Source organism: Dama dama, chromosome 14, assembly GCF_033118175.1.
Source record: "Dama dama isolate Ldn47 chromosome 14, ASM3311817v1, whole genome shotgun sequence".
Lineage (NCBI taxonomy): Eukaryota > Metazoa > Chordata > Mammalia > Artiodactyla > Cervidae > Dama > Dama dama.
Genome location: NC_083694.1, coordinates 47,761,458 through 47,780,858, shown reverse-complemented (window position 1 = coordinate 47,780,858; position 19,401 = coordinate 47,761,458). Strand labels below are relative to the sequence as shown.

Here is a 19,401-nt window from a genome sequence, read left to right as displayed (position 1 = left end):
TTTTTATTTAGCTTTCTGACTCTGTGCTTATGCTTTCAACACTCTCACAACGATCTTCTGCTCCTCAGTAAGGAAAGCGTGCTTGATCCTGTCATGGACACATTTAGCACACATGGAACCACCATGTTTCAGACAACCTCATGAGAACTTTAGGTCTCTCAGCATGAACGCCTCTAAGTTACCCTGGGCACACACCATATGCAGATTTTGGTGCTTTCCCAACCTTCTTGGTATAAATGTAAACAATTCTATTACCAGGGGTTCGGGACAGCCTGGTTTTGTTAGAGGCTGTATTGTAGAACAGCCTACGATGGTATGTCAGATGCTCCACCGTCCTGAATGCCTCTAGATGCTGTCCCTGGAAGAGGCCCCTGTGCACATTTTAACTGGATAGTTAAACTTTTCATCACAAGTTTAAACAGTTGCAATGGAAGTTGCAATGGAGGTTTCTGACTTATTTCCTTAAATATTCAGTGATATTTAAAAGGACTTCCCAGGTAACTCAGTGGTAAAGAATCTGCCTAGCAATGCAGGAGACGCAAGAGACATAGGTTTGATTCCTGGGTTGGGAAGGTCCCCTGGAGAAGGAAATGGCTATCCACTCCAGTATTCTTGCCTGGAGAATTCCATGGACAGAGGAGCCTGGAGGGCTATAGTTCATGGAGTCGCAAAGAGTTGGACACGACTGAGCACAAGCATGTGCATGACATTTAAAAATAAAATGACAAGAGCTTCCCTAGGTGCTCAGTGGTAAAGAATCCACCTGTCAATGCAGGAAATATAGGTTTGATCCCTGGTCCAGGAAGACTCCACAGTGTGGAGCGACTAGGTCCATGTGCCATAACTATTGAGCCTGTGCTTTAGAGCCCAGGAACCACAGCTACTGAGTCCACATGCCCTAGAGCCTGTGCTCTGCAACAAGAGAAGCCGCCACAATGAGAAGCCCATGCAACACAACTAGAGAAAAGCCCACACAGCAACAAAGACCCAGCACAGCCAAAAATACATAAAATTAAAAGATAAAACTGATAAATTACTTTTTAAACATAAGCATGGGAATCTGTAAGCCATAATGAATTGATTCCTGCCATTATCCATGAAAAAAACCCTGATATTTGGTATTTTAATCGCTAGAAAATTTACATTCTGTATTTCTTTGAACTCCTGTTCCCACGGCACTCTTGTCACAGAATTTTACCCTAATTTCATATATTTTAATGCTTCATGAGGTGATGTCGATGACCCTGTCATTCTTGTCTGTAACAAAAATGTGTTCATATGCCGAAATATTTCAGTGTATATTTCTGCGTCCTGTAAGCACAGGCTCTAAACAGTAAAAAAAAAAAAAAAAATCCTTCTGGGTGGAGAAGTCATTGAGGTTATTATTAGAATTTGATTAATAGAAAAAGCATATATGTGTATAATGTGATAATTATTACATACAAAAATAAGAGGTGCTTGGAGTCACGTCAGGAAGGTGCCTATGAAGGGCGTGGCTTTGGCCTTGCTCGACTGACCAGAGAACAGGGGACAGCTGGGGGGCGTGCCTCGAGTCTGTCAACCCTGCAACCCCTTCCTTTACATTCTCGCTTGTCCCTCTGAAGATCTCCCTTGCAGTTCTCTCATGTTCTGCTCCACTTTCCTTTGATAAAAGGCTGTCTGGGGACGTCCCTGGTGGTCCAGGGGCTACGACTTTGCACTCCCCAAGCAAGGGGCCCAGGTTTGATACTTGGTTGGGAAATGAGATCCTTCATGCTACAACTAAAGGTCCCATCTGCCACCACAAAGACCTGGCGCAGCCAAATAAATAAAGAAATATTACAAAAAAAAAAAAAAAAAAGACTGTCGGGTCCAATCACCCGGACTTAGCTAGAGGCTGTCGCCCTGTGACCTAGAGGCATTGAATTCAGTGGAGACACAAAAGGTCCTGCCACTCAGCACCACCACATTTGCTGAGAACATGTGCTTATCTCTGAGTGTGTTTTACATGTTTCTCTCCCCACCCAAACCGCCGAGGTGAGACGAGCCCATCAACTTGTGGGGGATGTTCTTCTGACTTCAGAGGCAGACATGCAATATGTCTGGCCTCCCCACCTGGTTGCAAGCTTCCATCTTCCTTTATCTGATTACATAGGTGGCTGGTGCCAGTTACCAGGGCCAGGCTCCAGGGAGCCTCAGCCCTGCTCTGGGCATGTGCTCAACCTCCAGAATGTCATCACCATCACTACCATCATCATTACCACCACCACCATCACCACCATTATCATCACCATCACCACCACCACCACCATCATCACCATCATCATCACTACCATCACCACCATCACCATCACCATCATATCATCAACATCATCATCATCAAAACTACCCCCATTGGCAGCAGCATCAATGGGCCAAGGGTAGTGAGGTTTCTCTTCTTCTCCTGTTCTCTAGAAGATCTGTTTAAGATTGGCATCATTTTTTCGTTAAATGTTTGGAAGAACTCATTAGTGAAGTCATCTGCAACTTTCGTTGTGGGAAGCTCTTAAGCTTTGTTTTAATTTTTTCATTTAAAATATATTTATTGCCAATTTTTATTTCCTTTTCTGTCATATATTTAAATTTTTTGCCCATTTATTTTATTTTCTTCCAGATTTATTGATATGTAATTGACACACAGCTCTGCATTAGTTTGAGGTGTGCAGCAAAATGATTTGACTTATATATACTGTGAAATGATATTCACAGTAAGTTTAGTGAAAATCCATCATCTCACATAGATACAAAATTAAAGAAATAAGTATTTTTTTTCCTTTGTGATGAGAATACTTTGGGTTTACTCTCTTACCGTTTCTGCATAACATACAAGAAGGGCTAATTATATTTAGCACTTTGAACATTACATCCTTAGTTGTTTGTTGCTGTTCAGTTGCTAAGTCATGTCTGACGCTTTGTGACCTCATGGACTGCAGCACGCCAAGCTCCTCTGTCCGCCACTGTCTCCTGGAGTTTGCTCAAATTCATGTCCACCGTGTTGGTAATGCTATGTAACCATCCTCTCCCGCCCCCTTCTCCTTTTGCCTTTAATCTTTCCCAGCATCAAGGTCTCTTCCAGTGAGTTGGGTGACCAAAGAATTGGAGCTTCAGCTTCAATATCAGTCCTTCCAATAAACTTTCAGGGTCGATCTCCTTTAGGATTGATTGGTTTGATCTCTTTGGTGTCCAAGGAACTCTCAAGAGGCTTCTCCAGCACGACAGTTGAAAAGCATCAATTCTTTGATGATCAGCATTCTTTATGGTCCATCTCTCACATCTGCACATGACTACTGGAAATATCAGAACTTTGACTATATGGAGCTTAATTGGCAAAATGATTTTACTACGCTGTCTAGTTTGGTCGTAATTTTTCTTCCAAGGAGCAAGCAAGCATCTTTTAATTTCATGGCTGCAGTCACTGTCTTCAGTGATTTGGGAACTCAAGAAAATCTGTCACTGCTTCCATGATTTTCCCCTTCTGTTTGCCATGAGTGATGGGACCAGATGTCATGATCTTAGTTTTTCAAATGTTGAGTTACAAGACAGCTTTTTCACTCTCTTTCACTTTCATCAAGAGGCTCTTTAGTTCCTCTTCACTTTCTGTCGTTAGAGTGGTGTCATCCGGACATCTGAGATTGTTGATATTTCTCCCGGCAATCTTGATTCCAGTTTCTGAGTTGTCCAGCCCAGCATTTTGCATGATGTACTCTGCACACAGGTTAAATAAGCAGAGTGACAATATACAGCCTTGACGTACTCAATTTTCCCAATTTTGAACCATTCAGTTGTTCTATGTCTGGTTCTGTTTCTTCTTGAGCCACATACAGGTTTCTCGGGAGACAAGTAAGGCGGTCTGGTATTCCCATGTCTTTAAGAATTTTCCAGTTTATTGTGATCAACACAAAGTCAATGAAGCAGAAGTAGATGTTCTCCTGGGATTCCCTTGCTTTCTCTATGATCCAATGAATGCTGGCAATTTGATCTCTGGTTCCTTTGCCTTTTCTAAACCCAGCTTGCACATCTAGAAGTTCTTGGTTCACATACTGCTGAAGCCTAGCTTGATGGATTTTGAGCATAACCTTATGAGCATGAGAAATGAGTGTAACAGTCTGGTTGTTTGAACATTCTTTGGCATTCCTCTTCTTTGGCGTTGGAATGAAAACTGACCTTTTCCAGTCTGGTGGTCACTGCTGAGTTTTCCAAATTTGCTGATATATTGAGTGCAGCACTTTAACAGCATCATCATTTAGGATTTGAAATAGCTCAGCTGGAATTCTATCACCTCCACCAGCTTTGTTTATAGTAATGCTTTCTAAGGCCAACTTGACTTCACACTTCATGATGTCCAGCTCTAGGTGACCATATCATTGTGGTTATCCAGGTCATTAGGGCCTTTTTTTGTATGATTCTTCTGTGCATTCTTGCCACCTCTTCTTAATATTTTCTGCTTCTGTTAGTTCCTTATCATTTCTGTCCTTTGTTGTGCCCATCTTTGCAAGAAATGTGCCCTTGGTATCTCCAATTTTCTTGACGAGGTCTCTAGTCTTTCCCATTCTGTTGTTTTCCTCTATTTCTTTGCATTGACCACTGAGGAAGGCTTTCTTATTTCTCCTTGCTATGCTTTGGAACTCTGCATTCAGTTGGGTATATGTTTCATTTTCTACTTTGCCTTTCGCTTCTCTTATTTTCTCAGCTATTTGTAAAGCCTCCTTAGACAACCACTTAGCCTACTTGCATGTCTTTTTCTTTTGGATGGTTTTGGTCTCTGCCTCCTGTGCAGTGTTACAAACCTCTGTCCATAGTTCTTCAGGCACTGTGTCTACCAGATCTAATCCCTTGAATCTATTTGTCACTTCCACTCTATAATCATAAGGGATTTGATTTAGGTCATACCTGAATGGACTAGTGGTTTTCCCTACTTTCTTCAATTTTTAAGTCTGAATTTTGCAATAAGGAGCTGATGATCTGAGCTAGTCAAAGCTATGTTTTTTTTTTTTTCCAGTAGTCATGTATGGATGTGAGAGTTGGACCATAAACAAAGCTGAGCACTGAAGAATTGATGCTTTTCAACTGTAGTGAAGACTCCTGAGAGTCCCTTGGATTGCAAGGAGATCAAACCAGTGAGTCCTAAAGGAAATCAGTCCTTTGATTTCCAAATCAGTCCAAAGAATATTCTTTGGAAGGACTGATGCTAAAGCTGAAGCTCCAATACTTTGGCCACCTGATGCAAAGAACTGACTCATTTTGGAAAAGACCCTGATGCTGGGAAAGACTGAAGGCAGGAGGAGAAGGGGACAACAGAGGATGAGATGGTTGGATGCCATCACCGATTCAATGGACATGAGTTTGAGCAAGCTCCGGGAGTTGGTGATAGACAGAGAAGCCTGGAGTGCTGCAGTCCATAGGGTCGTTAAGAGTCAGACATGACTGAACTGAATTGAACTGATTGAGCCACAGTCAGCTCCAGGCCTTGTTTTTGCTGAGTGTATAGAGCTTCTCTATCTTCAGCTGAAAAGAATATAATCAATCTTATTTTGGTATTGACCATCTGGTGACATCCATGTGTAGAGACGTCACTTGTGTTGTTGGAAAAGGGTGCTTCCTATTACCAGTGTGTTCTCTTGACAAAATTCTGTTAGCCTTTTTCCTGCTTCATTTTGTACTCTAAGGCCAAACTTGCCTGTTGCTCAAGGTATCTCTTGACTTCCTACTTTTCCAATCTCCTGTGATGAAAGGACATCTTTTTGGTGTGTGTTAGTTTTAGAAGGTCTTGTAGGGCTTCACAGAACTGGTCAACTTCAGCTTCTTTGGCATCAGTGTTTGAGGCATAGACTTGGATTACTGTGATGTTGAATGGTTTGCTTTGGAATGAACCAAGATCATTCTGTCATTTTTGAGGTTGCACCCAAGTACTGTATTTCAGACTCTTGTTGACTATGAGGGCTACTCCATTTCTTCTAAGGGATTCTTGCCCACAGTAGTAGATATAATGGTCTTAGAATTAAATTTGTCCATTCCTATCCATTTTATTTCACTGATTCCTAAGATGTTGATGTTCATTCTTGCCATCTCCTGCTTGACCACATCCAATTTATCTTGATTCATGGGCCAAACATTCCAGGTTCCTATGCAATATTGTTATTTACAGCATCCGACTTTACTTTCACCACTAGATACATTCACAGCTGAGTGTCATTTCCACTTTGGCTCCGCTGCTTCATTCTTTCTGGAGCTGTTTCTCTGGTCTTCCCCAGTAGCATATTGAACACCTTTGAATGTAGGGGGCTCATCTTCTGGTGTCATATCCTTTTTGCCTTTGCATACTGTTCATGGGCAAGAATACTCTCACGGTAAGAATACTGGAGTGGGTTGCCATTCCCACCTCTGGTGGACCACATTTTGTCAGAACTCTTCACTTTGACCTGTCTTGGGTGGTCCTGCATGGTATGACTCATAGCTTCACTGAGTTACGCAAGCCCCGTTGCCATGACAAGGTTGTGATCATTAAGGGACATCCCTACTAGTTATTATAACTGGAAGTTTCTATAAGAGGGTTTAAAATTTGCATTTGATTTCCCTCATAGTTATTGAACTATTCAGATTTCCTCTTTTTTCTCCATGTCAGTTTTGGCAAGTTTTTGTTTTTTAGAAAATTGTTCATTATATCCAAACTGTCACATTTACTGGAGTAAAGTTGTTCATAACATTAAAAAAAAAATCTTTCTGATGTTTGTAGGATCTGTGATGTGTCCCCTTTCATACCCGAGACTGACAATTTGTGTTTTTTTTGTCCCCTCTCTTTTAAAAAAAAAATCTTGATTGGTCTTGCTAAGAGTAATGAATTTACTAATTTCTAGAACAGACTTTTAGTTTTATTATTTTCTCTTTTGGATACCTCATTTATTTCACTGGTTTACACTGTTATCTTTATTACATTTTTTCCTTCTACTTTCTTTGGGTTTAATCTGCTGTGCTCTCTTCCCAGTTCTTGAAACAGAAGGTTAAATAATTGATTTTGCACACTCTCTCCTCTTCTTCATATGCATTTGGAGCTAGAAACTTCCTACTAAGCACTGCTTTTGGTGGTTCACAAGCCCTCCAACTTAACATGTCCACAGTCAAATCCTTAGATGTATTCACGTGGTTCAGGTACTCCCATAGAGTTGGGGGGAAAAGCAGAAGCAAGAAGTAGATCGCTATGTGGAGTCTGACACCACCCATGTCACCAATGTGGGGTGTCACACTCCCCCACCCCTGACCACCTGCAGCTCCCCTGGCGTTAGTGCTGAAGTCCCACATCCTGGGAACCCCTCCTTCCTGGACAACCTGACCTGGCTAGTCACCTTGCGTTTACATAAATTTAGGTCTCCAGCATTGCAGGCAGATTCTTTATTGTCTGAGCCACCAGGGAAGCCCCAGGAATACATACAAACAATAAATATGCCAATAGGAAGTGAAAATCAGACACCCAGAATTTGGAAGGACCCTGAGGATTCTGGCAGTGGGAGGCTCTGGGGAGGGAGGGGGTCTGCATGTCACTTGTTGCAAGCAGATGGTCTATTTCTGTAACAAAGGGAAACTGGAGGCAAACATGATAAAAATGTAAGAGCCACTATTGTGGGTGGAGGGTACAGCAAGCTGGTTCTGGGATCCTCTGAAAACAGAAGGGAGGGCTTAGAGGAGGTGGCCCTAAGGAAGTTGCTGACCCCCATATACTGAAGAGGGCACCCCAGAGCCACGAAGGAGCGAAGTGTGAACTGGGCTCTCAAAGCTGAGGAGAAGCTACCATTTGCAAAAATGAGCAGCGGGAAAGGACCCAGATCAAACCACAAATAAAGCTGTTAAAAGAGAAAAAGGAACAGAATAAATAAAATTCATATAGACAGTAAAACATGCCAGAGAGATGTGCCCACAAGAGAATTGAAAACTGCAATGTGATCATTCAAAGTGAGCTTAACAGACTTGAGAAAAGAATACAACATATGAAAAAACAAACAGATCAGAATCATAAGAAGTCAGAAGCGAGGGATTAAAATTTAGGAAAGGGGACTTCCCTGGTAGTTCGGTGGCTAGGACTCTGTGCTTCCACTGCAGGAAGAATTGGATCCCTGGTTGCGGGGCTAAGATCCCACAGACTGTGTGGTGTGGCCAAAACAAAAAACCCACAAACGACTCAGAAAAGAATTATAAATAAAAGAAATTTAGAAACAGAAACTCAGAAGGGAACCATGAATAAAGAAACACGGAAGATAATTCTTTAAGAGAAAGAAGAGATAAGAGTGGAAATATCTAAAAAAATGATGAGGGGGACTTGCTTGGTCATCCAGTGGGTAAGACTGCAGGCTCCCAGTACAGGCGGCCCGGGTTCCACCCCTGGTCAGGGGGCTGGATCCCACATGCCGCAACTAAAGATCATGCGTGCCACAACGAAGATTGAAGATTCCACATACCACAACTAAGGATATTTGGGCCAGAGTGAGGAAAGCAGGAGAGACTCCATCTTGAAGCTTGTCATCCATCTTAAAGACAGGATGTAAACTGGGCCTGAAGCCTGCCCAAGAGTAAGGAAACTGTTGCCAATGAAAACCAGGTCTCCCGGAGACTTCCCTCCCTACAGACAGCAAACAGAGATTGTAGTTGAGGTCAGGCTGACCCTGTTAGGTTAACCGTGTGGACATCCCCCCTTGATGTATAATCATTGTCTACCCCCACTTTAACCTTAATTGTTGGTTCTCCTAGACATACTTATTGTAAAACTCAGTCATATACAACAAAGAGGTTGCTAACATGTAACCAGTCATGTGGGGTGGGAGGTGGTAATAAAACTGGGCCTCTCAGAAACATCAGGGTACTTGTTGGGAACTGATTCCCCTTGGACCCACTGGCGTAATAAACCATACTCCACTATCCTGAGTGTCCTCTGAGGTGTGTTTGAGACTCTGGATTACACAATAATACCTGGTGCGCCCAAATAAATAAAGAAATCATATTTTTAAAATGAGGAAAAGGATCCAAGAAAAAGTGGCAAAAGTGAACAAAGCAAAGACAAGTCATTATATTTATTTCAGGAGGCTCCCAGGAGGAAAACCGAAGGACAAGAATAAAGCACGTGTTTTAAGGACTAAAATTCAAGGAAGTGTTCCTGAAATTTAAAAAAAAAAAAAAGATTTGAAAAGCACCATGTACCTGGGAAAATCAATTGATAACAACCAACACGAAGTGTGTTCTTATAAAATTACTGGATTTTAGATAAGACGTTGTTGTTGTTCAGTCACACAGTCGTGTCTGACTCTTTACAACCCCAAGGACTGCAGCAGACCAGGCTTCCCTGTCCTTCGCCATTTCCCAGAGTTTGCTCAAAATCACGTTCATTGGGTCGATGATGCGATCCAACCATCTCATCTGTTGCCCCTTCTACTCTTGCCCTCAATCTTTCCTAGCACCAGGGTCTTTTCCAATGAGTCGGTTCTTTGCATCGGGTGGCCAAAGGATTGGAGCTTCAGCTTCAGCATCAGTCCTTCCAATGAACATTCAGAATTGATTTCCTTTAGGGTTGACTGGTTTGACCTCCTTAATATCCAAAGGGCTCTCTAGAGTCTTATCCAGCACCATAGTTTGAAAGCATCAATTCTTCAGTGCTCAGTCTTCTTTACGTTCCAACTCTCCTATCTGTACCTGACTACTGGAAAAACCAGAAATTTGACGATAGGGACCTTTGTCAACAAAGTGATATCTCTGCTTTTTACTGGGCTGTCTAGGTTTGTCATAGCTTTTCTCCCAAGGAGCAAGCATCTTTTAATTTCATGGCTGCAATCACCGTCCACAATGATTTTGGAGCCCAAGAAAAATGAATCTGTCACTGTTTCCATTTTCCCCCCATCTATCTGCCATGAAGTGATGGGACTGAATGCCATGATCTTAGTTTTTTGAATGTTGAATTTCAAGTCAGCTTTTTCAGGCTCCTCTTTCACTTTCATCAAGAGGCTCTTTAGTTTCTCTTTGTTTTCTGATATTAGGGTGGTGTCATGTGCATATCTGAGGTTACTGATATTTCTCCTGGCAATCTTGATTCCAGCTTGAGCTTCATCCAGTCTGGCATTTTGAATGATGTACTCTGCATGAGCAGGGTGACAATATACAGGCTTGACGTACTCCTTTCCTAATTTTGAATCAGTCCATTGCTCCATGTCTGGTTCTGTTACTTCTTGACCTGCATACAGGTTTCTTAGGAGGCAAGTAAAGTGGTCTGGTCTTCTCACCTCTTTAAGAATTTTCCACAGTTCGTTGTGATCCACACAGTCAAAGGCAGTCAATGAAGCAGAAGTAGATGTTTTTCTGGAATTCCCTTGCTTTCTCTATGAAGAAGTAGGTCCCTTAAGCACTGGGTTGCCATCAGACTTGTACAGGCACATTTTATTCCAAAAGAGAGTGGATTCGCTAATGTGTTGGCATTTAAGGTACTCAGGAAAGAAAGGTTTTTTCACGTAAATTGACTTTCAGGTGTAAAGGCTGTGCAGAGTGTCCCCAGTGTGAGGGGATGGGCTCTGCCCTCTGCTACTGTCTCAGTGATGCTGCTGGAGTCACTGGAAACCCTTCAGCTTCATGCTGTATCTCACACCTGATGCAATGACTCAGCAAAGTAAAACAAATGCACAAGTAAGATGTAAATTTGTAAATTTTTAGAAGAAACCTTTGTGACTTTAGGTTAGGGAAAAAAATTCTTAGATATGATACCAAACTCAAGATCCAAAACCAAAAGTTGATAAAGAGGATTTGTTGTTCAGTCAGTCAGTCAGTCATGTCCAACTCTTTACAGCCCCATGGACTGTAGCATGCCAGGCTTCCCTATCCTTTATCATTTCTTGGAGTTTGCTCAAACTCATTTCCATTGAGTCAGTGATTCCATCCAACCCTCTCATCCTCTGTCGCCCCCTTCTCCTCTTGCCCTCAGTCTTTCCAGCATCAAGGTCTTTTCCAGTGAGTTGGCTCTTCACATCAGGTGGCTGAAGTATTGGAGCTTTAGCTTCAGCATCAGTCCTTCCAATGAATATTCAGGACTGATTTTCTTTGGGATTGACTGGTTTGATTTTCTTGCAGTGCAAGGGACTCTCAAGAGTCTTCTCCAACACCACAGCTCAAAAGCATCAATTCATAGGCGTTCAGCCTTCTTTACGTCCAACTCTCACATGGCCACTGGAAAAGCCATCAGTTCAGTTCAGTTCAGTTCAGTCGCTCAGTCATGTCTGACTCTTCGCAACCCCATGAATCGCAGCACGCCAGGCCTCCCTGTCCATCACCAACTCCCGGAGTCCACCCAAACCCATGTCCATCGAGTTGGTGATGCCATCCAGCCATCTCATCCTCTGTCGTCCCCTTCTCCTCCTGCCCTCAATCTTTCCCAGCATCAGGGTCTTTTCAAATGAATCAGTTCTTCGCATCAGGTGGCCCAAGTTTTGGAGTTTCAGCTTCAACATCAGTCCTTCCAACGAACACCCAGGACTGATCTCCTTTAGGATGGACTGGTTGGGTCTCCTTTCAGTCCAAGGGACTCTCAACAGTCTTCTCCAATACCACAGTTCAAAAGCATCAATTCTTTGGCCCTCAGCTTTCTCTATAGTCCAACTCTCACATCCATACATAACCACTGGAAAAACCATAGCCTTGACTAGACAGACCTTTGTTGGCAAAGTAATGTCTCTGCTTTTTAATATGCTGTCTAGGTTGGTCATAACTTTCCTTCCAAGGAGCAAGTGTCTTTTAATTTCATGGCTGCAATCACCATCTGCAGTGATTTTGGAGTCCAGAAAAATAGTTAGCCACTGTTTCCACTGTTTCCCCATCTATTTGCCATGAATTGATGGGAACGGATGCCATGATCTTAGTTTTCTGAATGTTGAGCTTTAAGCCAACTTTTTCACTCTCCTCTTTCACTTTCATCAAGAGCCTCTTTAGTTCTTCTTCACTTTCTGCCATAAGGGTGGTGTCATCTGTATATTTGAGGTTATTGACATTTCTCCCGGCAATCTTGATTCCAGCTTGTGCTTCTTCCAGCCCAGCGTTTCTCATGATGGACTCTGCATATAAGTTAAGTAAGCAGGGTGACAACATACAGCCTTGACATACTCCTTTTGCTACTTGGAACCAGTCTGTTGTTCCATGTCCAGTTCTAACTGTTGCTTCCTGACCTGCATACAGATTTCTCGCGAGGCAGGTCAGGTGGTCTGGTAATCCCATCTCTTTAAGAATTTTCCACAGTTTAAAAAAAAAAAAAGAATTTTCCACAGTTTAATATGATCCACACAGTCAAAGGCTTTGGCATAGTCAATAAAGCAGAAATAGATGTTTTTTGGGAACTCTCTTGCTTTTTCCATGATCCAGTGGATGTTGGCAATTTGATTTCTGGTTCCTCTGTCTTTTCTAAAACCAGCTTGAACATCTGGAAGTTCACGGTTCACGTATTGCTGAAGCCTGGCTTGGAGAATTTTGAGCATTACTTTACTAGCGTGTGAGATGAGTGCAATTGTGCGGTAGTTTGAGCATTCTTTGGGATTGCCTTTCTTTGGGATTGAAATGAAAACTGCCCTTTTCCAGTCCTGTGGCCACTGCTGAGTTTTCCAAATTTGCTGGCATATTGAGTGAAGCACTTTCACAGCATCAGCTTTCAGCATTTGAAACAGCTCAACTGGAATTCCATCATATCCACTAGCTTTGTAGTGATGCTTCCTAAGGCCCACTTAACTTCACATTCCAGGATGTCTGGCTCTAGGTGAGTGATCACACCATCGTGATTATCTGGATCATGAAGATCTTTTTTGTACAGTTCTTCTGTGTATTCTTGCCACCTTTTCTTAATATCTTCTGCTTCTGTTAGGTCCCTACCATTTCTGTCCTTTATTGAGCCCATCTTTGCATGAAATGTTACCTTGGTATCTCTAATTTTCTTGAAGAGATCTCTAGTCTTTCCCATTCTATTGTTTTCCTTTATTTCTTTGCATTGATGGCTGAGGAAGGCTTTCTTATCTCTCCTTGCTATTCTTTGGAACTCTGCATTCAAATGGGTATATCTTTCCTTTTCTCCTTTGCTTTTTCTTTCCCTTCTTTTCACAGCTATTTGTAAGGCCTCCTCAGACAGCCATTTTGCTTTTTTGCATTTCTTTCTCTTCGGGATGGTCTTGATTCCTGTCTCCTGTACAATGTCACGAACCTCCATCCATAGTTCATCAGGCACTCTGTCTATCAGATTTAGCCCCTTAAATCTATTTCTCACTTCCATTGTATAGTCATAAGGAATTTGATTTAGGTCATACCTGAATGGTCTAGTGGTTTTCTCCATTTTCTTCAATTTCAGTCTGAATTTGGCAATAAGAAGTTCATGATCTGAGCCACAGTCAGCTCCTGCTCTTGTTTTTGCTGACTGTATAGAGCTTCTCCATCTTTGGCTGCAAAGAATATAATCAGTCTGATTTCAGTGCTGACCCTCTGGTGATGTCCATGTGTAGAGTCTTCTCTTGTGTTGTTGGAAGAGGGTGTTTGCTATGGCCAGTGCATTCTCTTGGCAGAACTCTATTAGCCTTTGCCCTGCTTCATTCTGTACTCCAAGGCCAAATTTGCCTGTTACTCCAGGTGCTTCTTGACTTCCTACTTTTGCATTCCAGTCCCCTATAATGAAAAGGACATCTTTTTGGGGTGTTAGTTCTAGAAGGTCTTGTAGGTCTTCATATAACTGTTCAACTTCAGCTTCTTCAGTGTTACTCGTTGGGACATAGACTTGGATTACCGTGATATTGAATGGTTTGCCTTGGAAATGAACAGAGATCATTTTGTCATTTTTGAGATCACATCCAAGTATTGCATTTTGGACTCTTTTGTTGACTATGATGGCTACTCCATTTCTTCTAAGGGATTCCTGCCCACAGTAGTAGATATAATGGTCATCTGAGTTAAATTCCCCCATTCCAGTTCATCTTAGTTCGCTGATTCCTAGAATGTCATTGTTCACTCCTGTCATCTCCTGTTTGACCACTTCCAATTTGCCTTGATTCATGGACCTAACATTCCAGGTTCCTATGCAATATTGCTCTTTACAGCATCGGACCTTGCTTCTATCACCAGTCCCATCCACAACTGGGTGTTGTTTTTGCTTTGGCTCCATCCCTTCATTCTTTCTGGAGTTATTTCTCCACTGATCTTTAGTAGCATATTGGGTACCTACCGACCTGGGGAGTTCATCTTTCAGTGTCCTATCTTTTTCCCTTTTCATGAAAAGCCATAGCTTTGACTGTATGGACTTTTGTCGGCAAAGTAATGTCTCTACTTTTTAATGTGTTGTCTAGGTTTGTCATAGCTTCTTTTCCAAGAAGCAAGCGTCTTTTAACTGTGTGGCTGCAGTCACCATCTGCAGTGATTTTGGAGCCCAAGAAAATAAAGTCTCTCACTGTTTCCATTGTTTTCACATCTATCTGCCCTGCAGTGATGGGACCGGATGCCATGATTTTTGTGTTTTGAGTGTTGAGTTTTAATCCAGCTTTTTCACTCTCTTTCACCTTCATCAAGGGGCTCTTTAGTTCCTCTTCGCTTTTGGCCATAAGGGCAGTGTCCTTTGCATATCCAGGCAATCTTGATTCCAGCTTGTGCTTCATCCAGTCCAGCATTTCGCATGATGTACGAAATCAAACCAGTCAGTCCTAAAGGAAATCAGTCCTGAATATTCATTGGATGGACTGATGCTGAAGCTGAATCTCCAATATTTTGGCCACGTGATGCAAAGAACTGAATCACTGGAAAAGACCCTGATGCTGGGAAAGATTGAAGGCAGGAGGAGAAGGGGCAACAGACAAACTGAACTGAACTCTGCATATAAGTTTAATAAGCAGGGTGAAAATATACAGCCTTGATGTACTTCTTTCCCAATTACTCAAAGTTTAAAAATTTTGCTTTATGAGATGACAGTGTGAAGAGATTGAGACAAGCCACAGACCAGGGAAATTTTTTGCAAATCTGACAAGAAACTGCTATCAGAGTATATAAATAACACTCAAAACTCCATAAAAACCTGATTTTTAAAAATAGACAAAAACCTGAAAATACTTTTCACTAAAAACATACATGGAGAGCAAATAAGCTCCAAGCTGTCAGTCGTTGGAAACACGAGTCAGTGAGACACTGTCACACACCTCTCAGGATGCCTCTCCATCGAGTAAACAAGGAAACCTGACATTACCCGCAGCTGGAAGGGGTGCAGCAGCCAGACACCCAGACGTCATGGGGGAGAACATAAAATTGAAAAGAAACTGACACTGTGGCCTGGCAACTCCCCTCCTAGACACTAAGCCATGCACGATGAGAACGCAGGCTCACCCAGAAATCTGCTGGGGACCTGTGCCAAACTCAGTGTCCTTTGAAGGTGGGCTGCATGAACACGTCCCCAGGGGGTGGGGGCCGTGGGGGAGGGGAAGCGGAATGTGGGCTTTGGAGCCCTGGCATCCAGGTGGGGGGTGGGGTGATTCAGGTCAGTCTTCAAGGTAGAGCCAACAGGCCTTACTGACGACTTAGTTGTGCGACTGGAGGAAAGGAGTCAGGACGGGGCCACGCTTGTGGCTGGTGCTCAGGCGGTGGTGCTGGGCACAGTCCCAGCTCTCAGGTCTGGGAGCCCATGGGCAGCCACCCTCTGTGGGGGGGCAGTGGGGTAGGGGGGGTGTGTGCCGCTGGGTCTCCCTGGGCTCCCGAACACTGCTTTATTCCCTGAGGCCTCACAGTTTTATCATTGCTAGCCTTTCCAAGGTGGCTCTTAGATAAGCTTTTGTGGAAATTTCAATTTATTTGTAGATAGTTCTTGAAGAAAATTAAATGCTCATTCAATCAACAAACATCTAAGGAGCTTCTTCCATAGGCCGGAGCCCATTCTGGGCACTGAGATTATTTTGCAACCCCCCTTCTTACGGGGCTATTTCCCAGAGGCTGAAAGAGTTGTGAGCAAACCCTGGAGGGGCCCAGCCCAGGGTGGCTCAGTGGAGCCGAGGGGAAGGGCAGGTGGTGGGGGCCACAGCTGGGCAGAGCCTATGCCTGGGTTTCCTCCAGGGGTTCTCGCTCTGCGTTGGCTCCTTAAAATCACCACCTGTAGACCCCTTCCCGCTTCCCCACGGCCACCCACCTGGCTGGAGGGTGCTAACCCTCCCTCCACCCCACAACCCAGGGCTGCCAGGTCCCCAGCCAGAACCAAAGAGCAGACAGGAGAGAAAGGGAAGGAGGGGGCAGGTGGGCCAGCTCCACGAGGGGTTGGCCTGACAACAGGAGGGTGTCCCAGCACGTTCCTCCCTGGAGGCTGATGATTGAGAATCATCAAGAGCTGGCCCTCATGCCAGACCCTGTCGTCCAGTCCATTTCCCCCTGCCCACTGCCTTCTCAGCCCCAGTTCTCAGGGTGGACATGGAGGCCTGGGATCACACAGTGCATGAGGGCAGGTGAGGCTTGTGCCCAGGGGATGCTCCGCACACTCATGCACGCTCACAGGTGCATGCACACATGTGCACATCTCACACGCCTGCAAGGTGGCCTGGACCCAGGTGTGCCGAGCTTTCTGAGGTTGGCACTGCCGCCCAGCCCTGCAGTCAGCCTGGCCAGCCTGGGGCTGACACTCCCAGCTGGCTGCCCGGGCCCTGCACGCACCCCCGTGTCAGGCTCACCGGTTAATCTCTGACTTGCAGATGAGCTCAAAGTTGTACTCCTTGGCCTTGGTGGGCTGAAAGATCACATCGAGCTGCAGTGTTTCCAGTGGCAGGATTGTCCCGAACCCGTCGTTGGGCTGGATGTCCACAAACTGGTAAAAGGAAGACCACGGACGGCAAAGCGAAAATGTGATGATCTGCTGGGGAGTGCCATGGGGAGCAACATGGACAGGCGTGTGGCAGAGCACAAATGAATGTGTGTCTGGTGACACGTATGTAAATGTGTTACGCCGGTGTGAGTCTGTCTCTGTGTATGTGATCATGTGTGCAAGTGAGTACATGTGAGAGGGTGGTGTGTTTGTGTGTGTCTGCATGCATGTGAGCACAGGTATGTACGTGAATGTGTGTATGCATGTGAGCACAGGTATGTGTATCTATGTGTGTATGAGTGTGTGTGCATGCATGTGAGCACAGGTGTATGTGTGTATGAGTGTGTACATGCATGTGAGCACAGGTGTATGTGAGTATGTGTGTGTGCATGTGAGCACAGTTGTATGAGTGTGTACATGCATGTGAGCACAGGTGTGAGTATATGAATGTGTGTGCATGCATGTGTGCACAGGTGAGTATGTGAACGTGTCTGCATACATGGGGGTAGACAATGGGTCTCTGGTGGGGCAGCCCGGAGGACTGAGGGAAACCAGGCCTGGGCCTCTCTTGGCTGCCCTGCAGGGTCAGTCAGGCCGGAGTCTCAGGAGGGAGGTAGGGGAGAGAACTCTGGGTGCTGTGCGTGCAGCAGGTGGAGAGAGCTCGAAAGGGGCAGGGTGAGGTGGGGACAGTCAGAGACCCTGGCTGAGGTGCCTGGGAGTGAGCATGGAGTCTGCAGGTGGGTGAGGCCTGGCCAGGCACCAGGACTCAGGGTAGCAGCCCCTCGTCCCTCACTGCCCAGTACCTCCCACTTTGACCACATGAGCGAGGCACCTTGGGGAGTCCGACGAACCCAAACTCCTGGGGCAGGAGGGAATGATTGCAGAGGCTGATTTGGGTCCTGATGGCCTCGTAGATGGTACAGTAGCCAAAGTCCAGCCCCGCGGGGCTGAACTCCAGGTCCGAGGTGGTGACTACAGCATGGACAGTAAACCCCACCGGTTTGATCTGAAGTGCAGAGGGCAGGGCCATTCGGTCATTGCGGTCAGTTAGGGAAGTGTCTCCAAAACTGAGAAGAGCACCAGTCCTGCTGTGAGCTGGCACTGACTCTGCACCTTTCATGGACACACCTGCTTCCTGTTGGCCTCAGCATGGCACGGGCAGCACAGGTGGGCAGGGGGCAGGAGGGTACGTGTGCACACACATGTGCATCTGCATGTCGGTGCATTGTGTGTGCACACGATGACATGTGTACCCAGGATGTGCACACCCTGGACACCTGGGTCTGAATTGTACGAATGTGAGGGTCTGGGTGCCCCGGGGACAGCCCTGCCCATCCAGGGGCCTCTCTGATCCACAAGCCCCTCCCTCTGTCTCCCCTGTGCAGGGGGCCAATGAGGATGGGCTCCAAGAGCCAGGGCAGAACAGCTTTGCTCCCCCAGGGTGCCTGGCATCCAGATGAGCCCCACACAGACCTGGTCAGCCACCCGGATAGTCATTGGGGCCTCCAGAACCCTGGTCTCCTTGTCAAAATACTTCCCTGCGTCTTCTGGGAGGGAGTGTCTGCAAGAGACAGGGGGCACTTGAATGTTCTTTTCTTCTTTATATTTGAGAAATGACAAAAGGCTCAACTGTGAGGGTGCTAGAGCCACAGGGTACACATAAGGTCAGAAATACAGGAGCCTGGGGCTGGCTTCCTGCTGTGACTCAGGACCCCCCACCACCAGGGAGGAGCGGACCCCCGCTGGGCACATCACCTGGGCAGGAACTTGAGCTGCACTGAGTAGGATGACAGCGCCTGGATGTAGCCAGTCTCAGGCAGGAGCTCCATGTGGCCCCGCAGTTCCTTGCACACCTCGAACTTTAGGCGCAACGCGGCCTTCGACCTGCAGCATCCAAGGGAGGGCCGGACAACGACTTGAGGTCAGTCCTTGCCCCACAGGGCCCAGCGCACCCCCTCCAGGCACAGCCCTGCTGGGCACAGCCCCCACTTTCTACCCCCACTGTCAGAGAGGCTTCAGAGCCCTGCTCACAGGGGCAGGTTTTCCTGAAATGACATTGGCTGAGGGATCCTTACAAATAAAAACATCACAACTGAAAGTCACCCCGGTCGGTTCTCAGAACCTGAGTGTTTTCTGGGAAGCGCCTCACAGGCCAGGAGGGGTCAGGAGAAGGGGCCCTGTTCCTCCTAGAGTTCTGCCCTTCCACGCTCAGACACAGGCTCTCTTGCAGGATGCTTGGGAGGCCCCAGGTGGCCAGGCCTTGGTCAGTGACGGCAGCTTCCCCAATTTTTGTCCTTGCTTTCAACTCAGGACCCGCTAGAGAAAGCCAGGTGTGCCCCCAGTCAACCATGTGGGGTGTCCCATCCTAGCCAGCCCCCAGGCTACAGCCCCATCAGGACAGCCCCTCCCCACCTGCTCTCCAGTCTCCAGAAAGAGAGGCAGTGTGTGAGCTGCCCCAGGCCTGTAGAGGAGACCACCCCCGGGGGCCACCAGGGACCCCAGGCCATGGTCCAGAGCCTCTCAGGCCTCCTGGTGTCTCCTTAACTGCCCGGGATGATTCTCACAGCCCCTCT

At 45.6% G+C, this 19,401-nt stretch overlaps 1 protein-coding gene and 1 pseudogene across 1 annotated transcript in view; both read right to left on the bottom strand.

Annotated features, from left to right (window-relative positions):
- Window positions 1–19,401, bottom strand: part of CFAP74 (cilia and flagella associated protein 74) — a 98,169-nt gene that overhangs the window by 6,682 nt on the left and 72,086 nt on the right. Inside the window, exons 23-26 of the mRNA XM_061159783.1 lie at window positions 18,584–18,712; window positions 18,302–18,389; window positions 17,661–17,834; window positions 16,698–16,831 (exon numbers count right to left, since the gene is read on the bottom strand). Of these exons, the coding sequence (XP_061015766.1) occupies window positions 16,698–16,831; window positions 17,661–17,834; window positions 18,302–18,389; window positions 18,584–18,712 (525 nt within the window). The remainder of the gene's footprint in view (window positions 1–16,697; window positions 16,832–17,660; window positions 17,835–18,301; window positions 18,390–18,583; window positions 18,713–19,401) is intronic.
- On the bottom strand, window positions 4–15,208 carry LOC133069516 (large ribosomal subunit protein eL34-like; annotated as a pseudogene).